This window comes from Mytilus trossulus, chromosome 12, assembly GCF_036588685.1.
Source record: "Mytilus trossulus isolate FHL-02 chromosome 12, PNRI_Mtr1.1.1.hap1, whole genome shotgun sequence".
Lineage (NCBI taxonomy): Eukaryota > Metazoa > Mollusca > Bivalvia > Mytilida > Mytilidae > Mytilus > Mytilus trossulus.
Genome location: NC_086384.1, coordinates 8,023,084 through 8,048,625, shown reverse-complemented (window position 1 = coordinate 8,048,625; position 25,542 = coordinate 8,023,084). Strand labels below are relative to the sequence as shown.

The window sequence follows — 25,542 nt, the reverse complement described above, 5'->3', positions numbered from 1 at the left end:
CGCGGTGACCTATCATTTTTATAATATTTTTGAACATGTATCAATAGATACTGACGTTACGCACGGTATTGGTGCCACTTTGCGTTACACGACGTTACTAATAAAACTACTATTTATCACGTTGTTCCACAGAAAGTTTAATGCATATAAATATTTCAAACGACACAATATGTTTGTTTTATTAATTTCCGTTCATATGAGTATTCATTGCAGAAATGAATTTATAACAAGCGATATATCGATGATATCCGCGTAAATATGCGATCGGTTTCCAATCAAAAACGAAAGTCAAATCTCTATGGCAACAATACATCGGAATTAATCCCCTCACGGTCATCGCGATGTTAGAATCAATCTTCGACAAGCTATGTTTTGTGGCGTTTTGTGAAGATAAAAAAGATCTACTTTACACAACAACAATTTTAAAAATATTTGCACATAAAAGTTTGAATTGTTATTTTTTTCTTTCTCGAATGAGTTTGGAGTGTCTGTAAATTAATACCTTATAGCTAGCTGCTACATGTTTGTGTGCCATCCATCATATATGTCGGACAACTACTCTATATCTCTCTCTCTCTCTTTCGTTCTTTCTCAAATTATGGCAAAAGACAATTTTTAATTTTCATATACATGCCTATTTACCAGGCAATTCTGTTGGAGATTCGAAAAATAAACTTCATTCTGTCACACTACTTCTAAATATAATAACCCAATTTTCATACTCATTGCTAGGTTGATTGTACTAACAGTAGATTAATAAAAACGATCGTAAGCTATACTGAAATTTTATGGCATACTAGTATTTCTCTGATAACATTTTTTGTTAAATGAGTCGATGCAACAAAAGAAAAAATGATTGCACGTTTTACTGATATGTTCACGACTAAGGAGTACTTTTTCTCATGAGATTTATTGTGAGAATTTTCATTCATGTATATAGCTTCGAATTTTTTAATAGCATTGCTAGGAATTACAGATACCGTCTGGCTGAGGAGGATAATTAAGAAGATCTCACTTTTGTTTGCATTTCCCTTTTCAATGTATCTAATATTGCATGCTTTTATAAAGTGGGGTGTGGTCATAATTTAGCTTTCTCTATGTTATAGCTCCGGGGCCTTGTCTTGATGGAGTATCCCAGTTAGATATTTCGACATCTTATATCCTTGAAACAATCATGACAATGCAGACTTCCATTTTAATGCATATTAAACGAGAACTTTATTTTATATAGATCAGACCATTTCATTTAAATATGTTATGCCAAATATGCAAGAAAAGTCGTATACCAGATTAACGTTATTATAACGCGAACGTCAAATTACGGTTACGGGGACATTTCATTGGACATCTTAGATCGTTTCGGATTTTCTACCTGCAATTCAAACAAAAGTACATATCATATCATTTTAAAGGAAATTAAATGTATTTTCCATTCATATTAGTCAACAGGTGATAAACATTTGAGATATAGTAGAATTTCGTTTGATAAAAAGCCTCTGAATTATTCTTTGTGTTATTTTGTCCATCGGGACATTTTATTGGACACGGGAAAAATGACGATGTTTTTAAAATAAGACCGCAGTTACATAATGATAATTTCAGATAGCTTCTTCGGAACATGTATATTTTTTCTGATAATATTAAAATCCATTTTTGTATGTTAAATATTATGAAATTAAAGACAAAATTCTTTTTTACGGGTTGAGCAGCAAATGCGGACATTTTTTCTCTTTTTTGTTTAAACTTTTCTGACGATCTTCCTACTCTTATATTTAAAAACGTCTATTACTTCATTTAACGTTGAATGTATACAATATAGTTGTAAAATTTCAAACCATTCTACAGACTAATGAATCCGCACTGGGCTTTCAAAGACGCACATAAAACAAAATTGTAACAGCGGGACACCCTTAAAATGACGTTATAGGCATCGAAATAAGAATTTTTTTACATTAAAAAATAGACAAAGCACAAATTCATCTATGTTATTGATTTCTATGGTTTATTTCCTTTCGAATGATATGCATAACATGGCTATTTATTGTAAGGGATAAGAGCTTGAATTTGAATAACCCGCCATCTAACCCATATTTCCAAAGTGACACCAATATCGTGCGCAACGTCACTACATTTTGACAAAGTATGAACAAATTCTATCATTTTTATTTTAGACTCCCATACCACCTTAAAGACGATGCTTTAAAGATTTGTGTAAAACATTTGAATACATGTATACATTATATAGTAATACTTAGAGGCAAAAACTTTACAAAATGTGCAGCATGGATAGCATTTTACTTAATATATTATTTTATCAATGATTCTCTATTTTGAAAACCCTACAAGATTCTGAAATTTTAATTTGTAATTTGTGTCATCATTGGCGGTTTGAAATTCTTCAGCCTAACAAAATACATATATACTTTGCACATATATATTTTATTAAGAATTAAAACATCACCACCACATATTTAATACGAAGAAATAAACATGAGTCATGGCACTGTTATTTTGATATAAAAAATAATCGATTATAAAAGCTTTACAGTAAGAGTAAGAAAATGAGGTATAATTGTCCATGAGATAACTCACCCAGAGACTAATAGATTTAAAAGTTAGTTTATTAAAAAAAAAAAACGTACATTCAAAATCCTGAAAATTTTGGGGCTAATCGTCAATATCTTTAAAGAAAAACTCCCTCAAAATACCGTCAGAGTAGAGGGACGATTATCTGTTGGTGTTTTTTTCTCTCGCTTTTTCGTAACAGAACATTTCCTTGACCATGAAAACATTATATTTCTCCAAAAAAACAACTTCATTCACCAAAATTTTCTATTTTATTAATTAGTATTGGTATACACAGTTTATTTAAGAAGTACTAACAGCAAAACATGTTTTCGCTTGATGATTAGTTTTTCTTAACTATTTCTAGTGATTCCTTTTAAACTTTACCCTGAATGTTTTCGCTACCTCTTTTCTAATATGGTGATATGTAATATCTTTTGTGTTTCGTTGTGTTTGCCGCATAACAGCGTCTTCGTTTTCAGACATATTAACTCTTTCGCCAGTGCCAGTCTTGAAAATTAAAGATCATACAGACTAATATTTTATTAAAGTCTCACCACTTGTATAACATAATACATTCCAATATACGGCTGCAGATGAACTCAATGTTAGTCCTTGAGGGTATGATCAACTCAGGAGTCAGTGCTTTGTTGACATTGTCCACTGCTCTGCGATAGCCGCATAACCTCGTGTTGGAGAAAATCCGACACGGAGAGAGTCTGAGGGATTGAAATATTTGAGTTATGAAATTATTGGGCATTAACTCTCTCACTCAGACAAAGTTGTCAATGACGTTTGATGGATTAGGCTAAACTTAAGGATCCATTTTGTGCAGAAAGTTTCGCATGTTTTTTGTATTAATGCGGGTTTGGATGGGGTTAAATGATTAAAGAATAATGCCCTTAAAAAATGAAAATTAGAGAATAACGGGCCAAAAAAATGAAGATTAGAGAATGAAGGGGTTAATTTTTTGAAGATTAGAAAACAGGGGTTGATTTTTTGAAGATTAGAGAAAAAAGGGGTGAAAATTAAATGTTAACAGAATAACAGACCCCCCATCCAGCCCTCATAAATCTTATCATCCTTGTCTTTCTAATGTTGTGGGTTTGAGCGTTCTTTGTGTTTGTAAATGCAGAAAAGTATTTTGATCGCACAAAAGTGCTTTTGTGTCCTCTTTGCTGTCGTTACATTTTTCAATTCTTGATTTATACATTCAATGAACAAGGTATCGTAACATGTACAGTGAAGGGCACTCAAGTCCTTTAGTTTTCATCTTTCGCTTGAATAAAACTAAGAAAATGTGGTATGATTACCAATGAGCAAGATACAATTATCCATCAGACACCTTAGGTGTTTTTGGTAAAACTTTTAGGAATTTTTGATATTAATGCTCTTCAACTTCGTACCTTATTTGGCATTTTAAACTATTTTGGATTCGAGCGTCACTGATGAGTCTTTTGTAGAAACGCGCGTCTGGCGTATCTACTAAATTTAGTCCTGGTATATATGAGTTTATTCAGAATCAACGTACGAGGATGTACCTTGTATAATATATCTAAATTTGATTTATGAGCTTTAAACATGGATAAAGCATTGTTGACTTATACATGTAATCAAAATTAATCATCAAACTGTTTTAATGTCTATTCTAATCGGGTTAATTGTTTTAAAACAAGAATGAACATTTTTAATAAATGCAAATTGACACAAGACATACATGTTAAGTAAACGTATAACATAAATTATATTCATATTTTTTTATTAAACGAAAAATATTTCATTTTATTGAGGTTAATTGTTTTAAAACAAGGTTGAAGGTTTTTAATAAATGCAAATTGACACAAGACATACATGTAAAGTAAAGAAACGTATATCATAAATTATTTTCATATTTTTTTATTAATTGAAAATTATTTTATTTTATTGCGGTTAATTGTTTTAAAAACAAGAATGAAATACATGTAAATTGAAAATGCCTGTACATAGTCAGATATATGACAGAACTGTGTTGTCCATTCGTTTGAATCCTTTGATTTTGCCATTTAGGGAATTGCCGTTTTGAATTTTCTTCGGAGTTCAGTATTTTTGTGATTTTACTTTTGACAGGACATACATGTTAAGTATATAGACACGTAAATCATAAATTAATATATTCATATTTTTTATAAAACGGAAATTATTTCAGTGTGGCTTTACAAAATGAACAGATTCAACACATCAAATGTTATTTATATATTTACATATCAGGTCAATTTCATTCTGTCATTATTATTAGGAAAAAAATGAAGAAAATCACATAAAACAGAGACATCTGACAAGCATGGAATTCAACGATCCGTGCGAATCTAACATGACATAGAGCTGTGTCCGATATATGGAGGGTCAGGATTTCAGACAGAACGTCTCTTGTGGCCACGTTGGGTTTTGGTGATTTTCCATTTTATGTTGGATTTATCTAAAAAGTAAGTAAATGATGAAATAAGGATAAAAAGTTCCAATCGTTAAACAATTTTCTAGAACAAAACTTTAACAAAAATACTATATACAACAGTACTTTTTATTTGTCTATCTGATGAGTTAAGCTTTTTTCAACTGATTTTTATAGTTCGTTCTTATGTTGTACTGTTATACCACTGTCCCAGGTAAGGAGGGGGGAGAGATCCCGCTAACATGTTTAACCCCGCCACATTATGTATGTATGTGCCTATCCCAAGTCAGGAGCCTGTAATTCAGTGGTTGTCGTTTGTTTATGTATTACATATTTGTTTTTCGTTCATTTTTTTTTATTTAAATGAGGCCGTTAGTTTTCTCGTTTTAATTGTTTTACATTGTCTTATCGGGGCCTTTTATAGCTGACTATGCGGCATGGGCTTTGCTTATTGTTGAAGGCCGTACGGAGAACTATAGTTGTGAATGTCTGTGTCATTTCGGTCTTTTGTGGATAGTTGTCTCATTGGCAATCATACCACATCTTCTTTTTTGCATACCATGATTAAAGGATGAATAGATTTGTTTGTCACGGTAAAGCACCAGTCAATCATCTCTTGTGATGAGAGTTTTGAATATATAAAATTTATAAGGGTTCCGCGGAACCCAGTGTCTCGCCTACTTTTGCTGTAAATCGCAGGCTAAAAAAAATGAGGAAAAAAATCAATAAAAATATTCCTCTTGATACAATCTTTTGATTGTAAGAAGCTACCATGTACTGTCCAAGTTTGGTAAAAATCCAGCATAGTTTATGAATCTAATAAATGCTTTAAAAACTTTAACTGCAGACTTTACAGGTATGTAATGTTACCTGGAAGAAAATCTAAGTCAATTTTAAAAGAAAAATACGGAAAAAGTGGATTTTGTTTTTTCCACAGAGTGAATGTAATGTTTCACTGCAGAAAAACTAAGTCCATTCAAAAGTAAAATACGGAAAAAATGGATTTATTTTTTTGTAAAATTTGCTTCTGGATACTATCTTATGATCATAAACAAGCTTCTGTCCAAGTTTGGTAGAAATCCAGTATAGTTTAAGAAAGTTATTAAAATTCTAAAAACTTTATCCACAGAGTGAATGTAATGTTTCCCCGCAGAAAAAACTAAGTCCATTTAAAAGTTAAATACGAAAAAAATGGAATTTTATTTTTACAAAATTTACTTCTGGATACTATCTTATGATCATAAACAAGCTTCTGTCCAAGTTTGGTAGAAATCCAGTATAGTTTAAGAAAGTTATTAAAATTTTAAAAACTTTAACCACAGAGTGAATATTTGTTGACGCCGCCGACGACGACGGAAAGTAGGATCGCTTAGTCTTGCTTTTTCGACTAAAGTCGAAGGCTCGACAATAAATTGTGTGATTTCAAATTTTAAAAAATCTCGATCATGGTTTCTGTATGTTATTTATACTGATGAGTCTTATGTAGACGAGACTCGCGTCTGGCGTATCAAATTATAATCATGGTATACCTTTGATAACGCATTTCCTTTGAAAATAAAAGAGGGGCGTAGAGATTCAACATTGAGTTTCAATAAACTTCTTCATCATATGAAAAAAAATATATACCCTTTAGCAATAAGAGGGTATGGTTCAACTCTCCATATAGTGCGTGTATTTACTTCATTATTAAAGGTTCAGTACAATGGCTATTTGTATAAGATGATTATCGGTGGTGGTTTCAGGTGGGGCGTGGAGGGCGTACACATCCCATTTTAGAAAACAATTATATCTCCCCGTCTTTGATCGAACACTAACTGTTAATGAATTAAAGCTAGAAAACCATTATTGTGGTTGTATATAGCCAGAATGATAATGCATCTGAGTCAAAACGCGTTTACAGAAAGACATATGGTCGTCATGTTGGAATAAAATTTCAATATATGAAAATTGAAATAGTAAAATAAATCTATAAACAGATGATAAATCATATACGAATAAGTAGATAAGCAACTTTCAATATTTTAACCCACACATGGAAATGAAATTTAAATAAATGAAATATAGCATTACGGCTACATATACATCCTTCAAAATTTTCAGATAGGCGATGCTGTTTATTGAGCACGTAGAATAAAATACGATTCATGTTAACTTATTCGTCATTTAAATAATTATCTCCTTAAAGATTACTAATTCATCAATCGCCTTTATCGATATGCATGTAATAACTAATAACATATAAGGGGTTGGGGTTTGGGGGGGGGGTGGGGTCGGAGGGGTCCTGATCCCGAAATCTCGAGCTTAAAAAACATGAAATCCCGAAGTCCCGGATTTAAACCAAATGGAATCTCGACACCCCCAAATTCGAAAAAAGAAATCCCGTATCCCGAAATCCCGAGCTTAAATAAACCCGATCCCGACGCCCCGAAAAAGGTCATGCCCCCCAAATATATGAATTCAATTTCATACAAACTCACCTAAACAACATGAGTGCCACCTGTAGCTTCAGCCTGGTTACGAAAAGTACAAAGTAAAAACACACAAATACTGAACTCCGAGGAAAGTTCAAAACGGAAAGTCCCTAATCAAATGGCAAAATCAAAGGATAAAACACATCAGACGAATGGACAACAACTGTCATATTCCTGACTTGGTACAGGCATTTTCAAATGAAAAAAAAATGGTGGATTGAACCTGGTTTTATAGCGCTTTACGACAGTCGCATCAAATTAAACTCCTTAAAATACTCGCAGTAACTGCAAGCTTGTTGAAAGCTAACGTCAACACAATAATAAACTATGATTTCCAAACTGTAAATTAACTTTGTACCCATCAAAATTGTATTTTGCAGTACGGTTAAGGGGTCATAAATAGTGTGGAAAGACAGTGACCCGGTGTAATGTCAAAACATGGGTTGACTATTGTTAAATATGCGATCAAACCATTATGCGTATCTCCCCAGTTTTTATAATAAGTTCATCATAGATACCAGGTTTGAAATTGAGTATTTGCAAAAGATGCGCGTTTTGTCTAAAAAAGACTTATCAGTGACGCTAGAATCTAATAAATTTAAAAAGGCCAAATAAAATATGAAGTTGAAGAGCCTTTAGGACAAAATATTACTAAAAGTTTTATACAGCTAAGGTTGTATTTTCCTAAATTTAAGCCTTAGTTTGGAACATTGTATTTTCTCTTTCTTTGAATTATTATAACAATCTTAAATAAGTGTAAACACATTTATTTAAAGTTTATTGGGAAACAAGTTTTGCAACTTATATTAATCCCTTTCAACTTTGCGGAGGGGTCCTGATCCCGAAATCTCGAGCTTAAAAAACATGAAATCCCGAAGTCCCGAATTTAAACCAAATGGAATCTCGACACCCCGTAATTCGAAAAAAGAAATCCCGTATCCCGAAAGGGTCAATCCTGAAATCCCGAGCTTAAATAAACCCGATCCCGACGCCCCGAAAAAGGTCATGCCCCCCAAATATATGAATTCAATTTCATACAAACTCACCTAAACAACATGAGTGCCACCTGTAGCTTCAGCCTGGTTACGAAAAGTACAAAGTAAAAACACACAAATACTGAACTCCGAGGAAAGTTCAAAACGGAAAGTCCCTAATCAAATGGCAAAATCAAAGGATAAAACACATCAGACGAATGGACAACAACTGTCATATTCCTGACTTGGTACAGGCATTTTCAAATGAAAAAAAAATGGTGGATTGAACCTGGTTTTATAGCGCTTTACGACAGTCGCATCAAATTAAACTCCTTAAAATACTCGCAGTAACTGCAAGCTTGTTGAAAGCTAACGTCAACACAATAATAAACTATGATTTCCAAACTGTAAATTAACTTTGTACCCATCAAAATTGTATTTTGCAGTACGGTTAAGGGGTCATAAATAGTGTGGAAAGACAGTGACCCGGTGTAATGTCAAAACATGGGTTGACTATTGTTAAATATGCGATCAAACCATTATGCGTATCTCCCCAGTTTTTATAATAAGTTCATCATAGATACCAGGTTTGAAATTGAGTATTTGCAAAAGATGCGCGTTTTGTCTATAAAAGACTTATCAGTGACGCTAGAATCTAATAAATTTAAAAAGGCCAAATAAAATATGAAGTTGAAGAGCCTTTAGGACAAAATATTACTAAAAGTTTTATACAGCTAAGGTTGTATTTTCCTAAATTTAATCCTTAGTTTGGAACATTGTATTTTCTCTTTCTTTGAATTATTATAACAATCTTAAATAAGTGTAAACACATTTATTTAAAGTTATTGGGAAACAAGTTTTGCAACTTATATTTATCCCTTTCAACTTTGCGGAGGGGTCCTGATCCCGAAATCTCGAGCTTAAAAAACATGAAATCCCGAAGTCCCGAATTTAAACCAAATGGAATCTCGACACTCCGTAATTCGAAAAAAGAAATCCCGTATCCCGAAATCCCGAGCTTAAATAAACCCGATCCCGACGCCCCGAAAAAGGTCATGCCCCCAAATATATGAATTCAATTTCATACAAACTCACCTAAACAACATGAGTGCCACATGTAGCTTCAGCCTGGTTAAGAAAAGTACAAAGTAAAAACACACAAATACTGAACTCCGAGGAAAGTTCAAAACGGAAAGTCCCTAATCAAATGGCAAAATCAAAGGATAAAACACATCAGACGAATGGACAACAACTGTCATATTCCTGACTTGGTACAGACATTTTCAAATGAAAAAAAAATGGTGGATTGAACCTGGTTTTATAGCGCTTTACGACAGTCGCATCAAATTAAACTCCTTAAAATACTCGCAGTAACTGCAAGCTTGTTGAAAGCTAACGTCAACACAATAATAAACTATGATTTTCAAACTGTAAGTTAACTTTGCACCCATCAAAATTGTATTTTGCAGTACGGTTAAGGGGTCATAAATAGTGTGGAAAGACAGTGACCCGGTGTAATGTCAAAACATGGGTTGACTATTGTTAAATATGCGATCAAACCATTATGCGTATCTCCCCAGTTTTTATAATAAGTTCATCATAGATACCAGGTTTGAAATTGAGTATTTGCAAAAGATGCGCGTTTTGTCTAAAAAAGACTTATCAGTGACGCTAGAATCTAATAAATTTAAAAAGGCCAAATAAAATATGAAATTGAAGAGCCTTTAGGACAAAATATTACTAAAAGTTTTATACAGCTAAGGTTGTATTTTCCTAAATTTAAGCCTTAGTTTGGAACATTGTATTTTCTCTTTCTTTGAATTATTATAACAATCTTAAATAAGTGTAAACACATTTATTTAAAGTTTATTGGGAAACAAGTTTTGCAACTTATATTAATCCCTTTCAACTTTGCGGTTGCGAGTGCTGCCTTGTAGCGGCATTAGCCTACTCTTTTTCGAAATCTACAAAGGTGTCTTTTACGTGCAACAGATATGGGTCTCTCTGAACACGGGTCAGCTATTTATCGTCCCCTTCTGACGGACTATTGTCGTTTCATCAAGACTATACTCGAAAATGGTGTCAAGGGAGAGCCGAAAATTCAGTCCCTGAAATGTTCATCCCGGAACGGAATTCGAACTAGGAACCTTTGTATAAGTAGTCCGATGCACTAACAATCTTTTGTTCCTTCTTACCACATTGAAGACAATAAACTTCATCATAACTTGATTCACTTAATTAATAATTTATTTTATGTCAAATTTATTTAGCTGCGCTTTGTTTATTGTCAATCATTTACTAAACTACATTCCATCAATATAAAAATGCATAAGGTTAATCGTAAAAGTCAACATGAAATTTACATAATTGACACAAATTATTAACTTTTTTCAATTTTGACTTTTCGTTGGATAGTTTTTAAGGAAATGAGTAAAAAATATTCAAAGACGTAAAAAAATATTCAAATTTCTGAATTTATTAAAGAATTGCTAAAACAATGGCTTTTTATCGTTATTTACATATTTGAACTAATTTTCATTATTAATTTTGTAACTTTTTAATTCTGATTTGAGTTCATCATCGTAGGAAGGTAAGAGACATTTTCCCCAAATACTATTTATTAATGGAATGACTACATACGTACATGCAATTTTTTTTTTAAATTCTCATGATGAAGAAATAACATAGAATATGTGATGCACATTGAATAACACGCGTAGCGGATTACTTTAAATGTGTACATCAGACTCGGACTTCTCTTGAACTGAATTTTAATGTGCGTATTGTTATGCTTTTACTTTTCTACACTGGTTAGAGGTATAGGGGGAGGGTTGAGATCTCACAAACATGTTTAACCCTGCCGCATTTTTGCGCCTGTCCCAAGTCAGGAGCCTCTGGCCTTTGTTAGTCTTGTATTATTTAAATTTTAGTTTCTTGTGTACAATTTGGAAATTAGTATGGCGTTCAATATCACTGAACTAGTATATATTTGTTTAGGGGCCAGCTGAAGGACGCCTCCGGGTGCGGGAATTTCTCGCTACATTGAAGACCTGTTGGTGACCTTCTGCTGTTGTGTTTTTTTATTTGGGTCGGGTTGTTGTCTCTTTGACACATTCCCCATTTTCATTCTCAATTTTATATCACATTTTTTAAGGTTATTTCGATTTGACAGAAAAAAATATAACAGTCCGTCCTTTTAATTCATTATCAAAATTCCATTTTTAAGGATGTACACCTCTGAGGAGCCAAAAATTTCTAGAATTAAACTTTTTTTCTTAACCTGATTTTTAGGTTTATAAGACTGTAACAAAACAATTGGTGAAGAAAAAATCATATGGTGGTGTGCTTCTTTTTTTGCTACGGCCCTTTGAAAATGCCCAATTTTGATGATTTTCTCACTTTTCATCGATTTTTACCTATTTTTGGGCTATTATCGTGAAAAAAAATCACAGTTCCACAATTAAACTTTTTTTCATACTTTCCATAAAGATGAAGTGGACCAATCTGAATAAATTTAACTTACAAAAACTATAGGTAGGTGTTAATATAAGAAAGTTTTATCATATTTTGATGCTTTTTTGTGTAAAATTTACCATTCTGCCAATTTTGTATTTTTATGATTTTTCTCATTTTAAAGAACAAAATGCATATTAATTCAACTTTTTTGTTATAAATGATTGAAAAAACACATATCTAAGAAATTTGAAAAGACCAAAATGAGATGGGATGTATATTATTCTTGTAAAATCATTTTTTGTATCCCTCACCCATTTTCTCAAAATTTTGACTAAAAATACTGACTTGAATGGTCGTAAAATTTGAAAACTGGATTATTCAAAAACCGTTCATGGTAAATACACAATTTTTTCACAGAGTTATGTTTGATTATAATATTTTTAAAATTCATTGATATTTTCCACTTCTATCATATGTTTTGGAAATAATTTAAGAACGAGATTTCAACGAGACTGAACGAGACTGAAAAGTCAGAAGAATACATCCTTAAGGTGTAAATCATGAAAATAACGTTAATGATAACTTCTATAAAGTTTGTTTCCATTTTTTGTAAACTACGAATTATTTAAAGCTTTGAATGATACAACTTATATTTGTCTTCTTCTAGTAGCTTGACTTACAGAATAAAGGAGAACTATTACTAGTATATTGATCATAAAAACAGCTTAAATCGGAAAATCTAATTTCATTCACTTCAATTAAAATTGAACTGAATTGAATTTAGGCATGTTTCCCTTTAAACATATTCTAAATACCAACTGCGTCACACAAAAAGAAGATTTTATGTCGATTCGACCATTAGACCATTTTTTTCTAGGGTGAATAACGGAAAAATGTCTAACAAGTTTTAGAAGAAGACAAAAAAAAAGTTTAACATCAGCATTTTTTTCCTCGTTGCCTTTTTTTCTAGGTCATATTGCCATATATACATGAAAAACAAAAAAATAGTTAGCCTATTGTTCTTATCGGCAAACGTCAGTTCCTTATCATTAGTCATTATGTTAAGCATGTCAACAAACGGTTGTCAGCATTGTTAACATACAAATGCCAAATACTGTAAACTAGTCTATAATTATTTTATGACATACAACACAAAATAGATGTTTTACTACAAAGCACGAACTTTTATAGGGAAACCTCGATTATTTAAAACGCGTAGTTTGTCAACGCTAAGTTTGCAAGTATTAGTCCCGCACACCCCTTACGTGGCTGGTTCATTTGACTTCAATTTTCAGTTTTCCCACGGAAGGCATCTTCGCTAGCCAATGGTTACGATCCACTCACGTTCTCTCCCGTAGCCAAGTGTTACGATCCACTCCCGTTCTTTCCCGTGGAGAGGACAGGAGTGGATCGTAATCCGTGGCTAGCGAAGATGACGGAAGGTCGATAGTTCTCTTTGTGCAATCCGGCTTCTTCCACCAATAAAAACTGACCGCTGAAAACACAATAGTGCTGAAGGTGGCGTATAACACTGATCTACCAATCAGTATAAAACGTGATCAATATATAAATATATTAAAAACCTAAATGTATAGAAGCCTTCAAATATTAAGAACCCCGTTAATTATTTAACAGTGCATTTAAAAGTAGATATTTACAATCATTTTCATTGATGTTCTAAAATTCAAATTCAATTGATTTAAGTAAATGCAAAAACGAAACAACCCCGCGCATTTTAATCGTAAAGTTAAGAGATCTATCCACCAGAATTCAAATGACGTAGATGCTAATACCTATTGGTCGCCATATGATCTTCAACAAAGAGCAAACCAATACCGCATAGATAGCTATAAAAGATCCCTGTTGACCTTGCGAGACGCTCAGTGTAAATTCAAGGTCGTTATACCAGTAGAACAATGTTAATGTAAAACAACTCAAATGAGAAAACCGACGGCAACAATGTATTCAATCAGCAACTGAAATGTCAAGGGAGGGATACACATTAAATTTGAATTAGTCTCTAAATTAAACTAAAATAATAGTGAGGATTGAAATTTTGTATTTGCGTCAGACGCGCGTTGCGTCTCCAACCGACTCACTAGTGACGCTCGAATAAAAAAATGTTAAAAAGGCCAATAAAAGTACGAAGTTGAAGAGAATTGTGGACCAACAATTCCTTAAATTTATATAACCGTATATAACAGTTATGTCGAATACTATAGAACATAAGCTATGGTTTCTTGTTTCCTTTTAAGGTGACTTACGTGTCAAATGTCAATGACATTATCAATTACAAACATACACTTGTCACTTGTGGTTCATTTTTTTACTAATACTGTGGACAAGTAACTAATTAATACAATAATAAAATGGTGTTGCTTGTAGCAGGAATATATATATATATATACACATTTTGAGAAAGGAAGAAAAATGACACTGACGAAGAACATTTGGTGTGTCGAAATAGTTTGCCGGTGAGATATTATTTTATGTTTTCCCCATCAAAAAATATTTTATCAAAATAGTTGCAAAAAATGTACATAGTTTCCAATTTGGTCATGGCTAATAGCCATGGTATATTTTAACTTGTCCATTCGTCTAATATGGTTGAGCTTTTGCTTTTGCTATTTGAAAATAAACTTTCCAATTTGAATTTTCCTTGAAATTTGGTTAAATACTAAATGTATTACAAAAAGTTGACTTTGATGACTAAAAATAATTGTTAAGTATGTATATACAATGAATTTTCCCGCCACCTTGAATTTCTTATCACATTTTATTGACCAGTCATATCAATTTTATTGTTATTGGAAATATTCAAAACTATACACTGATATATGTCAAGATCAGAGAAGATGACTTTGCAAAAGTATATGGTTAACAAATATGTAACACATAAACAAACGACAACCACTGAAGTACAGGCTCCTGACTTGGGACAGGCACATACTTAAATAATAAACTCTACTTCTGTGTTTTTTTCTTCTTTCAATTATGCATTATACTTGTGTGTTGGCATGGTTTTCAGCCACTAACAGTAAATCAATCTATTAATGGACACAATCTTGAGATGATATATCTATTAATGTAGGCGTAAACATGTAAAATAAGTTGATGGACTAATGTCCGTTGACCAATACCAAATACATCTTTATTGCCTTAAAACACATTTTGTGTAAACATAATTACCTTTTGTGATAGTCATATATTTGGTTGATACTTTTTCTACAATTTATAACAATTAATAACATCTTCGGGGCAAATATCAACACTTTAAGTGCATATATCGAACTGAATACACTAATGCTAAAATGTAGCTTTATCTGCATTTAATTGTAAGATATTAATTAAAATATATCCAGATTTTGTTTTCTCATTTTCTTACAGACCGACAAACCGATCGTTTGGATTTTACACTTATAGATATCTTATCTTTTCTTACAGACATAACTAGTTATGGATTTCATACAGAAAGATGGATAGACAAATTCCAGGAATTTAGGCGATTCGTGAACTTTCTCAAAATATGAAACCTGTTTTAATTTCAAAGCCATAGAAATATGAAAGAAATTATTTTCATATGGATATTTTGTGTTGGAAACGTTATTGGACATGGAAAACTATGGGAACCACCGGCTAGATCGACTATGTGGAGAAGAGGATTTAAAACAATTGTTAATCCAAATGATAATGAATTGAATTGTGGTGGGTTTCAGGTAAGTCAAATACACAGCTGCACACTTCACGGGCTTTTCTCATTATTGAAGGCCGTAGGATGGCCAATATAGTTTTCAATTTCTGTGACATTTGTTCTCTTGTGACGAGTTGTCTCATTGGCAATCTTTTTTTTTATATTCAAGTGGAACACTTTGGTTATCAAAGTCAAAGTTGTTACAAAATTCCGTCAATAATAAAAGTAATATCATGTGTTATAATTGATTAACAAATGAAAATGTCATAACCAAGATGAGTTATTTTATATTATTCTTTAATTTTGATAGTACTTTGGTATATTTTGAAAGGTCTTTCTGATTTCACCTAATTATCAAAAGATCTCAACACATTCTAAAATTTATATTTATCTAAAACTCTTTTTTAGCCATCTTTTGACATTGGTCACAGATTCATGTATTTTTTTTAATTCAATGATATCATTGTTAAAATATCAAAATAAATAAATGGAGATTAATTACTCACATTCTGAGGTTTAAATTAAAATGACTGTCTAGTAAATTTTGGACTAATAGACCGTTCCTCTTTGGAGATATTTTCACTGAAAATACCTCTATTTTCAAACTTCAACTTCAAATGCTCTTCAACTTCGTACTTCGTTTTGCCCTAGACTTTTGTATTCGAGTGTCCTGAACGAGTCTTGTGTAGACGAAACGCGGTTCTGGGTTGGAACCCCCTTTTAAAATGGCTGGGTCCGCCTCTAACTCTCATCAGGGTCCGGATGGAAGATCCTTTAATTCTTTATTCCTAGGTTGTTGGTAAAAAAAAATACGTTTCAAACTTTTATTTCAGACTTCTTTTTTACATCAACTACAATATGCATGAAGTATAAGCCCCAAAATCAATGCAATATTATAGGGTTATTGCATGAATATTGGGGAATATTTTCCCGAGTAAAATTTTATTTTGCACGAGTTTGCGAGTGCAATATATGTTCTACGAGGGATAGTATTCCCCAATATTCATGCAATAATCCTTTTATTGTATAGCAATATAATATTTGAAAGTAAAAATTGGTTTAAAGTAAGATTTTGTCGTTGATGACGTCATTAATTTTGAAGATTTATTGCACTAGTGCAATATTAGAATTTATAGCACGCTAACTTTTGGTTACTTTCTGTGGGAAATATTATATCGCTATGCAATAATAGGTCTTAATGTATGCAATATTAGACCCAAATCAATGTAAAATTAGGTCTTAATCTATTCAATATTAGGTCCTAATCATTGCGCTTCTAGTCCCAAAAGATAAGATATATATTTAAATCCATGATTTTGTTTTAGGGGGGCATATTTTCACATTTCAGTCTCTAACAACATTTAAGTTAATTTCAATTTAAAAAGGACTGAATGATTGAATATTTTATTTACGAAAGCATAAATAACAAAAATGGTATAATTCGTTGAAGGACGTAAAGCGTTCAATTAACAACCAATTATTATTAAAACTTTCCGTATTTCAGTTCAATAAAATATCTATATTTTTCTTTTTCAGAATCATTGGATAAAATATGGCGGTCGTTGTGGCGTGTGTGGTGATCCTTATCAAATAAGCCCAAGACCGAACGAAGCAGGTGGGGAGTTTGCCACTGGAGTAATCACACGACAATATAAAAGTGGCCAAATTATTGATTTAGCAGTCGACATAACGGCCAATCATGTTGGATATTTTGAATTCCGAATTTGCCCAAATAATGACGTTACAAAACCGATAACTCAAAAATGTTTGAATAGATATCCTATATTTGTTGTTGGGTCAAAAGATGGTCGATATCATGTAGGTGGTCATCAGAATGGTATAGTTGTGTTCAAAGGCAAACTTCCGAAGGGATTGGTGTGCTCACAGTGCGTCATGCAATGGCGTTATCGAACTGGTAAGTATTTCATCTCTATGATTATATATAAAACTCAGATGTGGTTTATATGATTGCCAATGAAAACACTCCCCACAAGAGACCAAAATGACATAGAATTTAAAACAACTATAAGTCACCTCCAACAATGATTAAAAACGATACAACAGAGTCAGCTATAAAAAACATGCCCCGAAATGACAAATGTAAAACAATGTAAACGAAAAAAAACCCCTAGACCTGATTATGTACAAAATAATGAACGAAAAAAGAAAGAATTATGTTCTCAGAACAGGAAGACAAACTTCCTACTTTATATACAAATACTAGTATATCATGCTTACAAGGGGTATTTGCCAAAAAATACAGACTGAGAGGTACAAATTTCAAGAGCCGTTAGTCGAGGGAAATTTGTCTTCCTCGAAACCGGTATTTGACAAAACACCGGCAAAGAAAAGAAAATATCATAACATAGAATTTGGTGAAAAATAACATGTCTCTCATCCAATCAAAATACAGCATTATTTATAAGGTGAAATTATTACTACTATATTTCAGGTAACAGATGGGGATGCAATAAAAAGACGGGAAAATGTGGGAAAGGATATGGTCCTCAGGAAGAATTTTATGGATGTTCAGATGTTACTATAACATCAAAGGTTGTTGGAAAGAGCCTGACAATGAGAAAACCTGTAAACATCAGACACAATGAAGCCTTTAAATCAAACTTCAAACTGCTTTCAAATCCTTCTGATTTAATAAGTACTATTGGTAAGAAAACTGGGGCATCTCCAGTTTTTGATAAATTAACTAGTGTTCTTTGGACTTTATTGCAAACTATAATTTCGACAAATCGTGGTTCCCGGGTAGCTCTTGTTCAATGGAATCCTATTGGACACGACATTGTTGAACTTGGGAAAGCCAATCAGCTTTCAGTATTAGACACTAATCAGAAACGTACATACAACAGACCGTCCAATCACTGGCCTTCTTCTAAACCTACGGTTATTGAAGCTGATATCGGAGACGAAGAAGACGGTCCCATGATGCTTAGTGAAGTTGTTGTTGATGAAGATTGGCGGAAACCTACTGTGATAAAACAATATACTGATGGACCAAAAGGTTTTGTAGCCAGCGAATCAAAATGTCGTGCAACCAAAGAATTTGAACACGTTGAAGGAACAAATCGTTGGTGTAGTGTAAATTGTAACGCGGGAAACTGTCCAAAAGTCATGTGCACGTGCGAAACCAAAGTAGTAAAAAGTATTGACACACATCCATATTCACATTCAATACCTTCTAAAATTCATACTGGTAAAACTAGTTTCCATAATCAGAGATCTTTAAAAACTGTAAAACATAATGCAGTTCCAAATTCGAAAAAGAGACTATTTCGTTTACTTTCGCATAAAACGAACGTTGTTCCGAATAAAATTCAAAGTTCAAATTTAAAAAGAACGCTTTCAAAACCTATTCGAACTATGCACTGTCAAGGAGCAGGGAAATTCGCATCTCACCGTAAAATGGTTGGATGGTGTTTAGAAAATTGTTCAAAAGGATTTTGTCCTAAATCTATATGTGAATGTTCTAAAATTATTTAAATACTTTTATTATTTATAGTTCATTTGTACATATTTCTTGTCTATTATTAAGCATTATGTTGACTCTAAAAAATCACGTGTTTATAAAATCTAAGGCTTCTTTTCATCCTTTATGTGATTAGAATATTAATTCTGCTTACAGCGGATTCCATTGAGTGTGTAGCCAAAGGTAATATATTTGGTTAGCTGAACCGTGAAGTCATTGTTAGGTAAGGTAAACTACCCTACTTTAAGAATAGAATAGTCCGACATAAAACCAATCTATCTGTCTGTTGGACTATGCTACTTCGAATGGAGGGTAGTATACCTGACCTAGAAATGACTTCATGGTTCGGCTTACAAGCAAGGTAACGTAACACTCAATGGAATCCGCTATAGCAATACTCAATGGCTTGGTTCCGTAATTGTAAATGATCATCAGATTAGTTTTAGTCAATATCTTTATTCTCATAACCATTGCAGATACATAGGTACAGAGAGAGTGCAAAATATGTACATGAATGTGCATCTATTTACAAAACATATATAAAATACAGTGGTTTCAAAATAATATACATTTTAGCCAGGAGGACCCACATGTTTATTTATACACTTTATAAGCTTACATAATCTTTTTAACTCTGACTTTTTGTTTACTTTGCTCATCAGTTTTCCAAATTTTAGTGTATTAGCACGAGCCAAATAATATTTATCAAAGTATAATTTTCTGCTGTCGTTAAAAAATGGACATTCTAGCAGATAATGTAATTCGTCCCCAATACTACCAATATTACAAAGATGACATTTTCTATCATTTCTATTAACATTATTCCACCTCCCTGTCTCTATTGGGAGTCTGTGGTTTGTGGTTCTATATCTACATAAAATAATACTTTCGTGCATATCCAAGATATCAAAATATTTTTCAAAATTCAATTCTAACTTAAAAATTCTATAATTTACTGCTTTTGTAGACTCTTGTAATTGTGTATTCCACAACTGTTTATAATGGTCTTGTAATCGCAACTTAAGTGCATTTTTTAACCATATATCATTACCAAAACATTGAGAAATCCAAATATTTGAAAAACCACATTCATCCAAAATATTTTTAACTTTACTCACAAAAAATGTACATACATTATTAACAGTAAATAGTGTTTTTAATAGTCTATATGCGATAGAAGATAGCTTAGTCTCTTTAGCAGATAATAACTTACACCAATATGACACTATTTTTATTTTAATATCAATGTCCAAAGGATATCTACCAAGTTCACCGTATACCATATAGTTAGGTGTGGAATTTTTCAGTTTCAAAAGAAGTTTACAGAATTTCAGATGGATTCTTTCTATAATTTCAACATTACCATGCCCCCAAATTTCACATCCATACAAAAGTATTGGTTTCACAACTTTATCAAAAAGATCTAAGTGACATTGAATAGAAAGATTATGCATGCGGCCTGCTTTCAACACATTAAACATAGCTTTTGTTGCTTTTTCTGCTAAGTGTTTCTGTGCTATTTTAGTATTACCAGTTCTAGATAATAATATGCCCAAATAGTTAAATTCTTTAACAATTTCAATGTCCGTGCCGTCTATATCAAAATGCAGTTTTGATGGCATTCTGCCTCTAGAAAAAATCATCACTTCAGTTTTCGTGACGTTGACTTTAAGCTTCCAAACATTACAGTATTCACTGAAAGAATCCAGCTGTTTTTGTAAATCATCAGCACTTTCTGCCAATAGTACTGTGTCGTCCGCATAAAGGATTACAAACAGTTTTAGATAAATTTGAAGCTTGGACTCCATTTCCTCAGAAATACTCTCAAGCCCCTGCAGGCTTTTGTCTTCCAAAAAGTGTTCTAGGTCATTCAAATATAATGCAAATAATATAGGGGATAAGTTTTCACCTTGGCGGACACCTTTGTTACACATAAAATAGTCTGACACATTATTGTTATATACAATATTTGATTTAATATTTTCATATAAATGTATAATTACATTATACATTTTCCCATTTATATGTTGAGTAAGCAACTTAAACCAGAGTCCATCACGCCAAATGGTATCAAAAGCTCTTTCGAAATCTATAAAGGCTGCAAATAACTTCTTTTTCTTTTGTTTCAAGATATCAAAAAAAGCCGACAAAGTAAATAAGTTGTCAGTCGTACTGTATCCAGATCTAAAACCACATTGACTTTCATTCAAAACATCAAAATTTTCGACAAATGTCTTAATTCTTTCATTCAAAAGTGCAGTGAATAATTTACTCATACAGCTTAGAATAGTAATAGGTCTAAAATTTTTGGGATTAAGTCTATCTCCCTTGTTTTTGTATACTAGTAAATATTTCTATTAAATACTTGATATAGTTGATAATTGCTGCATGCATTATTTCTTTAAAACAATTATTTCTTTGCAAATCCGTTCCAAAATATTATTTTATTCGACCATTTGGTCAATATATTCTTCTTATTCGTCTACATCCTCGGATTTTTCTGTCTTTATATAAATCTACTTTGATAAATGGAAATGTACTACATTCTTATGATAAACCACTGCTAGATGACCATTTGGAAGGAAAGGACATTAATTTTAGTCAAACTGTATTATATCAATGGTAAATAAATTATAGTGACAGTTATATGACCTAGTGATCTCATTGATAGTGACCTTGTGTAAAATAGTCCATTTCGGTCTTTTTATTGTTCAGTTTGTGGTGGCCTTTAGCCTATTGCTCTTTGTTATTCGGGGGTGTCAGGGATGAGGTGGTAAGGGGTAGTGTGGCATCGTGTTTTCAATTTTTCTATGTGATATGATCTTTCCGGAAAACATATCCATATTTTAGTTTACCATTTTTTCATTACTTTGACAAGTGGACTTTATCAACTTCAACCTCATTTCCATTCTCAAATTTTACTCATTTCATAACATTATGTAGATTTGTTGTCAAGATAGGTAAGCGCCTTATTATCAAAGGTGTAAATCTGTATGATCTAATGTAAAACAGAAAGGGAATACAATCAATTCTTATTGCTCAGGGACAGATGAAGGATTTTTTGAAAGGGGGCTAATATTGAAGATATAGCGCCTGGCGAAACGAGGAAAAACGTTTGTTTGATGATTTTATACTGTAAATGTATATAATATAAATATCGTGAGAGAAAAATAATAAAAACATGTGGCGATCACTGTCTGCGCCCCTTCTACTAGATCCACCGGTTCATGTTAAAGTGGTTGTCTTTCTATTTAATAGCACCTTAGTGTTATAGCTATAGTCTTCTCTTGTCAACTAATTGTTGTGTGGCTATCTCATTTAAGTACTTTCAATTATACCTTGGTGAGATGCATCGATACAGAGCTGAATCAACGAAAAGGATTTTAATTACAGTTAGGTGGAAGAACGTATTCAGGTTAACCAATATAGTAGGTATATGTTTTAACAAGGGAACCGAAACTTAGCATCAACATGAACGTGTTGCTAAGGGAATGATCATTTAACTTCAAGTAGTGGAGCGACAGATAACAAAAAATGTGCTTATTTTACGACTTTAATGGACCGGCATACCTGCAGGCTGAAAACGATTTTTATGCCCCACTTACGATAGTAGAGGGGCATTATGTTTTCTGGTATGTGCGTCCGTTCGTCCGTCTGTCTGTCCGTCCGTCTGTCCCGCTTCAGGTTAAAGTTTTTGATCAAGGTAGTTTTTGATGAAGTTGAAATCCAATGAACTTGAAACTTAGTACACGTTCCTTATGATATTATCTTTCTAATTTTAAAGCCAAATTAAACTTTTGACCCCAATTTCAATGTCCATTGAACATAGATAATAAAAGTGCATGTTTCAGGTTAAAGTTTTTGGTCAAGGTAGTTTTTGATGAAGATGAAGTCCAATCAACTTGAAACTTAGTACACATGTTCCCTATGATATTATCTTTCTAATTTTAATGCCTAATTATATTTTTTATCCAATTTCATGGTCCATTGAACATGGAAAATGATAGTGCGAGTGGGGCATCCGTGTACTCTGGACAAATTCTTGTTTTTTTTTGGCAAAACCAATACCTGAAGCTAACTGTTTTGCCAGGTCGTAGACATATTCTGCGGTGCAGTTTTTATAAACTGGAAAGAAAAAAGACATTTGGATATTTTTCAAATTTTAACATAGGCCTTGGGTGAAATTAAATTTTGTTACTTATTTTTTTTTTGTCTTAACATTTGATTTTGAATTTAATACAGAAATTCGTTTTTTATTTAAAATGTCAAACTAGCATTTCTTAAAAAAATTTGTCTATTTTCACTCAGTTTAACGAAAGATCACTCTGTATTATTTTTACGAAGTATTTACAACATTTGTAAATAGATTACATTGATATTTTCATGATTTTCCGAATTAAAATCTTTTAAACTTCATAATGTAAAGTTTCTAAGCAATTCCACATCACTATTTGTTATAAATTAACTTTAATGAGGATTTTCAACTTCGCATTTTTGTTCGATGAATATGATATGCCCCAGCCAACCAACCAAGATGGCCGCCATGGTTAAGAATACAACATAGGGGTAAAATGCAGTTTTTGAATTATAACTCTAAAACCAAAGCATTTAGAGCAAATCTGACAAAGAGGGGAAATTTGTTTATCAGGTCAAGATACATCTGCCCAGAAATTTTCAGATCAATTGGACAACCAGTTGTTGGGGTGCTCACCCTTAATTCGTAATTTTAAGGAAATTTTGCCGTTTTTTGGTTATTATCTTGAATATTATTATAGAAAGAGATAAACTGTAAACAGCAATAATGTACAGCAAAGTAAGACTTAAAAATAAATCAACATGACCAAAATGGTCAATTGCCCCCCAAAGGTGTCCTTTATAGTCAATTTTTAACATTTTCCCTGAAAATTTGTAAATTTTTACTAACATTTTCCCCTGAAACTAATTGGCCAAGTTCATTAAAGATAGAGATAATTGTAAGCAGCAAGAATTTTTAGTAAAGTAAGATGTACAAACACATCACCATCACCAAAACACAATTTTGTCATGAATCCATCTGCTTCCTTTGTTTAATATTCACATAGACCAAATGAGCGACACAGGCTCTTCAGAGCCTCTTATTTTTATTGACAAAAAAAAAATTGAAACCAGATGCTCCGCAGGGCGTAGCTTTATACGACCGCAGAGATTGAACCCTGAACGGTTGGGGCAAGTATGGACACAACATTCAAGCTGGATTCAGCTCTAAATTTGGATTGTGATTAAATAGTTGACACAGCATAGGTTTTTGACACAGAATGAATGTGTTCTAATGAACTTAAAATTTTTGTTTTCTCTTAGAGCAATTCACTATGCTGTTGAATATTAATCCTCTCAAAAAAATGTTTGAAGAAATTTTCTTTTTATTTATGAAATTTCAAATGAGAAAAATTGAACCCAATTTTTTAATCACATCCCCCTTTCCCTTATTCCAAAACTAATCTCAATTAAAATATTCTAATGGAGTTTGCAACAATAACTACTCATTTAAATACATCATAAAATATTAAGATGTAAAAAAAACTGTTTGTTATCACTGAATGGTACAGATTATTTAAATTTATCAGTTGGTAGTAAAAAGTGAATATACATTGTATATTGTATATAACAAAGATTTAAGTTGATTCTGGACAAAGAAAGATAACTCCAATTAAAAAAAAATCTTGCATTAAAAAAAAATTTTGCTATTTCACAATAATGTGAAATTAGATATTTCTTGCCATTGCACAATACTGTGCAATTGAAAAGACTTGCTATTGCACAATACTTAATATAATAATTTTAGATCCTGATTTGGACCAACTTGAAAACTGGGCCCATAATCAAAAATCTAAGTACATGTTTAGATTCAGCATATCAAAGAGGCCCAAGAATTAAATTTTTGTTAAAATCAAACTTAGTTTCATTTTGGACCCTTTGGACCTTAATGTAGGCCAATTTGAAAACGGGACCAAAAATGAAGAATCTACATGCACAGTTAGATTTGGCATATCAAAGAACCCCATTTATTCAATTTTTGATGAAATCAAATAAAGTTTAATTTTGGACCCAGATTTGGACCAACTTGAAAACTGGGCCAATAATCAAGAATCTAAGTACATTTTTAGATTCAACATATCAAAGAACCCAACCATTTCATTTTTTGTCAAAATCAAACTTTTGTCAAAATCAAACTAAGTTTAATTTTGGACCCTTTGGACCTTAATGTAGACCAATTTGAAAACATGACCAAAAGTTAAGAATCTACATACACAGTTAGATTCGGCATATCAAACAACCCCAATTATTCAATTTTGATGAAATCAAACAAAGCTTAATTTTGGACCCTTTGGGCCTCTTTTTCCTAAACTGTTGGGACCAAAACTCCTAAAATCAATACCAACCTTCCTTTTATGGTCATAAACCTTGTGTTTAAATTTTATAGATTTCTATTTACTTAT

General features: G+C 32.3%; 2 protein-coding genes across 3 annotated transcripts in view; one reads left to right on the top strand and one right to left on the bottom strand.

The window, feature by feature from the left end:
* The window catches only part of LOC134693380 (coiled-coil domain-containing protein 115-like), a 483,686-nt gene that overhangs the window by 412,786 nt on the left and 45,358 nt on the right, over positions 1 to 25,542 (bottom strand). The gene's annotated exons all lie outside the window — the stretch shown is intronic.
* On the top strand, positions 4,915 to 19,518 carry LOC134693019 (uncharacterized). Of its 2 annotated transcripts, XM_063553710.1 has the most exons (4): positions 4,915 to 5,027; positions 15,339 to 15,610; positions 17,122 to 17,500; positions 18,038 to 19,518. In XM_063553710.1, exons 2-4 carry the CDS (start codon positions 15,455 to 15,457, stop codon positions 19,078 to 19,080), a joined length of 1,578 nt encoding a protein of 525 aa, XP_063409780.1. In that variant the 5' UTR covers positions 4,915 to 5,027; positions 15,339 to 15,454; the 3' UTR covers positions 19,081 to 19,518. The 2 variants fall into 2 exon arrangements, with proteins under 2 accessions (XP_063409780.1, XP_063409779.1); XM_063553709.1 differs by lacking the exon at positions 4,915 to 5,027 and having other exon boundaries at positions 15,111 to 15,610.

What these genes read in the sequence shown, in the direction of transcription:
- LOC134693019 (XM_063553710.1), top strand. Translation starts at nt 15,455, where the DNA reads ATGAAAGAAATTATTTTCATATGGATATTTTGTGTTGGAAACGTTATT. An exon ending in TGAATTGTGGTGGGTTTCAG is followed by an intron (nt 15,611 to 17,121) that starts GTAAGTCAAATA and finishes TTTCTTTTTCAG; the next exon opens with AATCATTGGATAAAATATGG. An exon ending in GCAATGGCGTTATCGAACTG is followed by an intron (nt 17,501 to 18,037) that starts GTAAGTATTTCA and finishes ACTATATTTCAG; the next exon opens with GTAACAGATGGGGATGCAAT.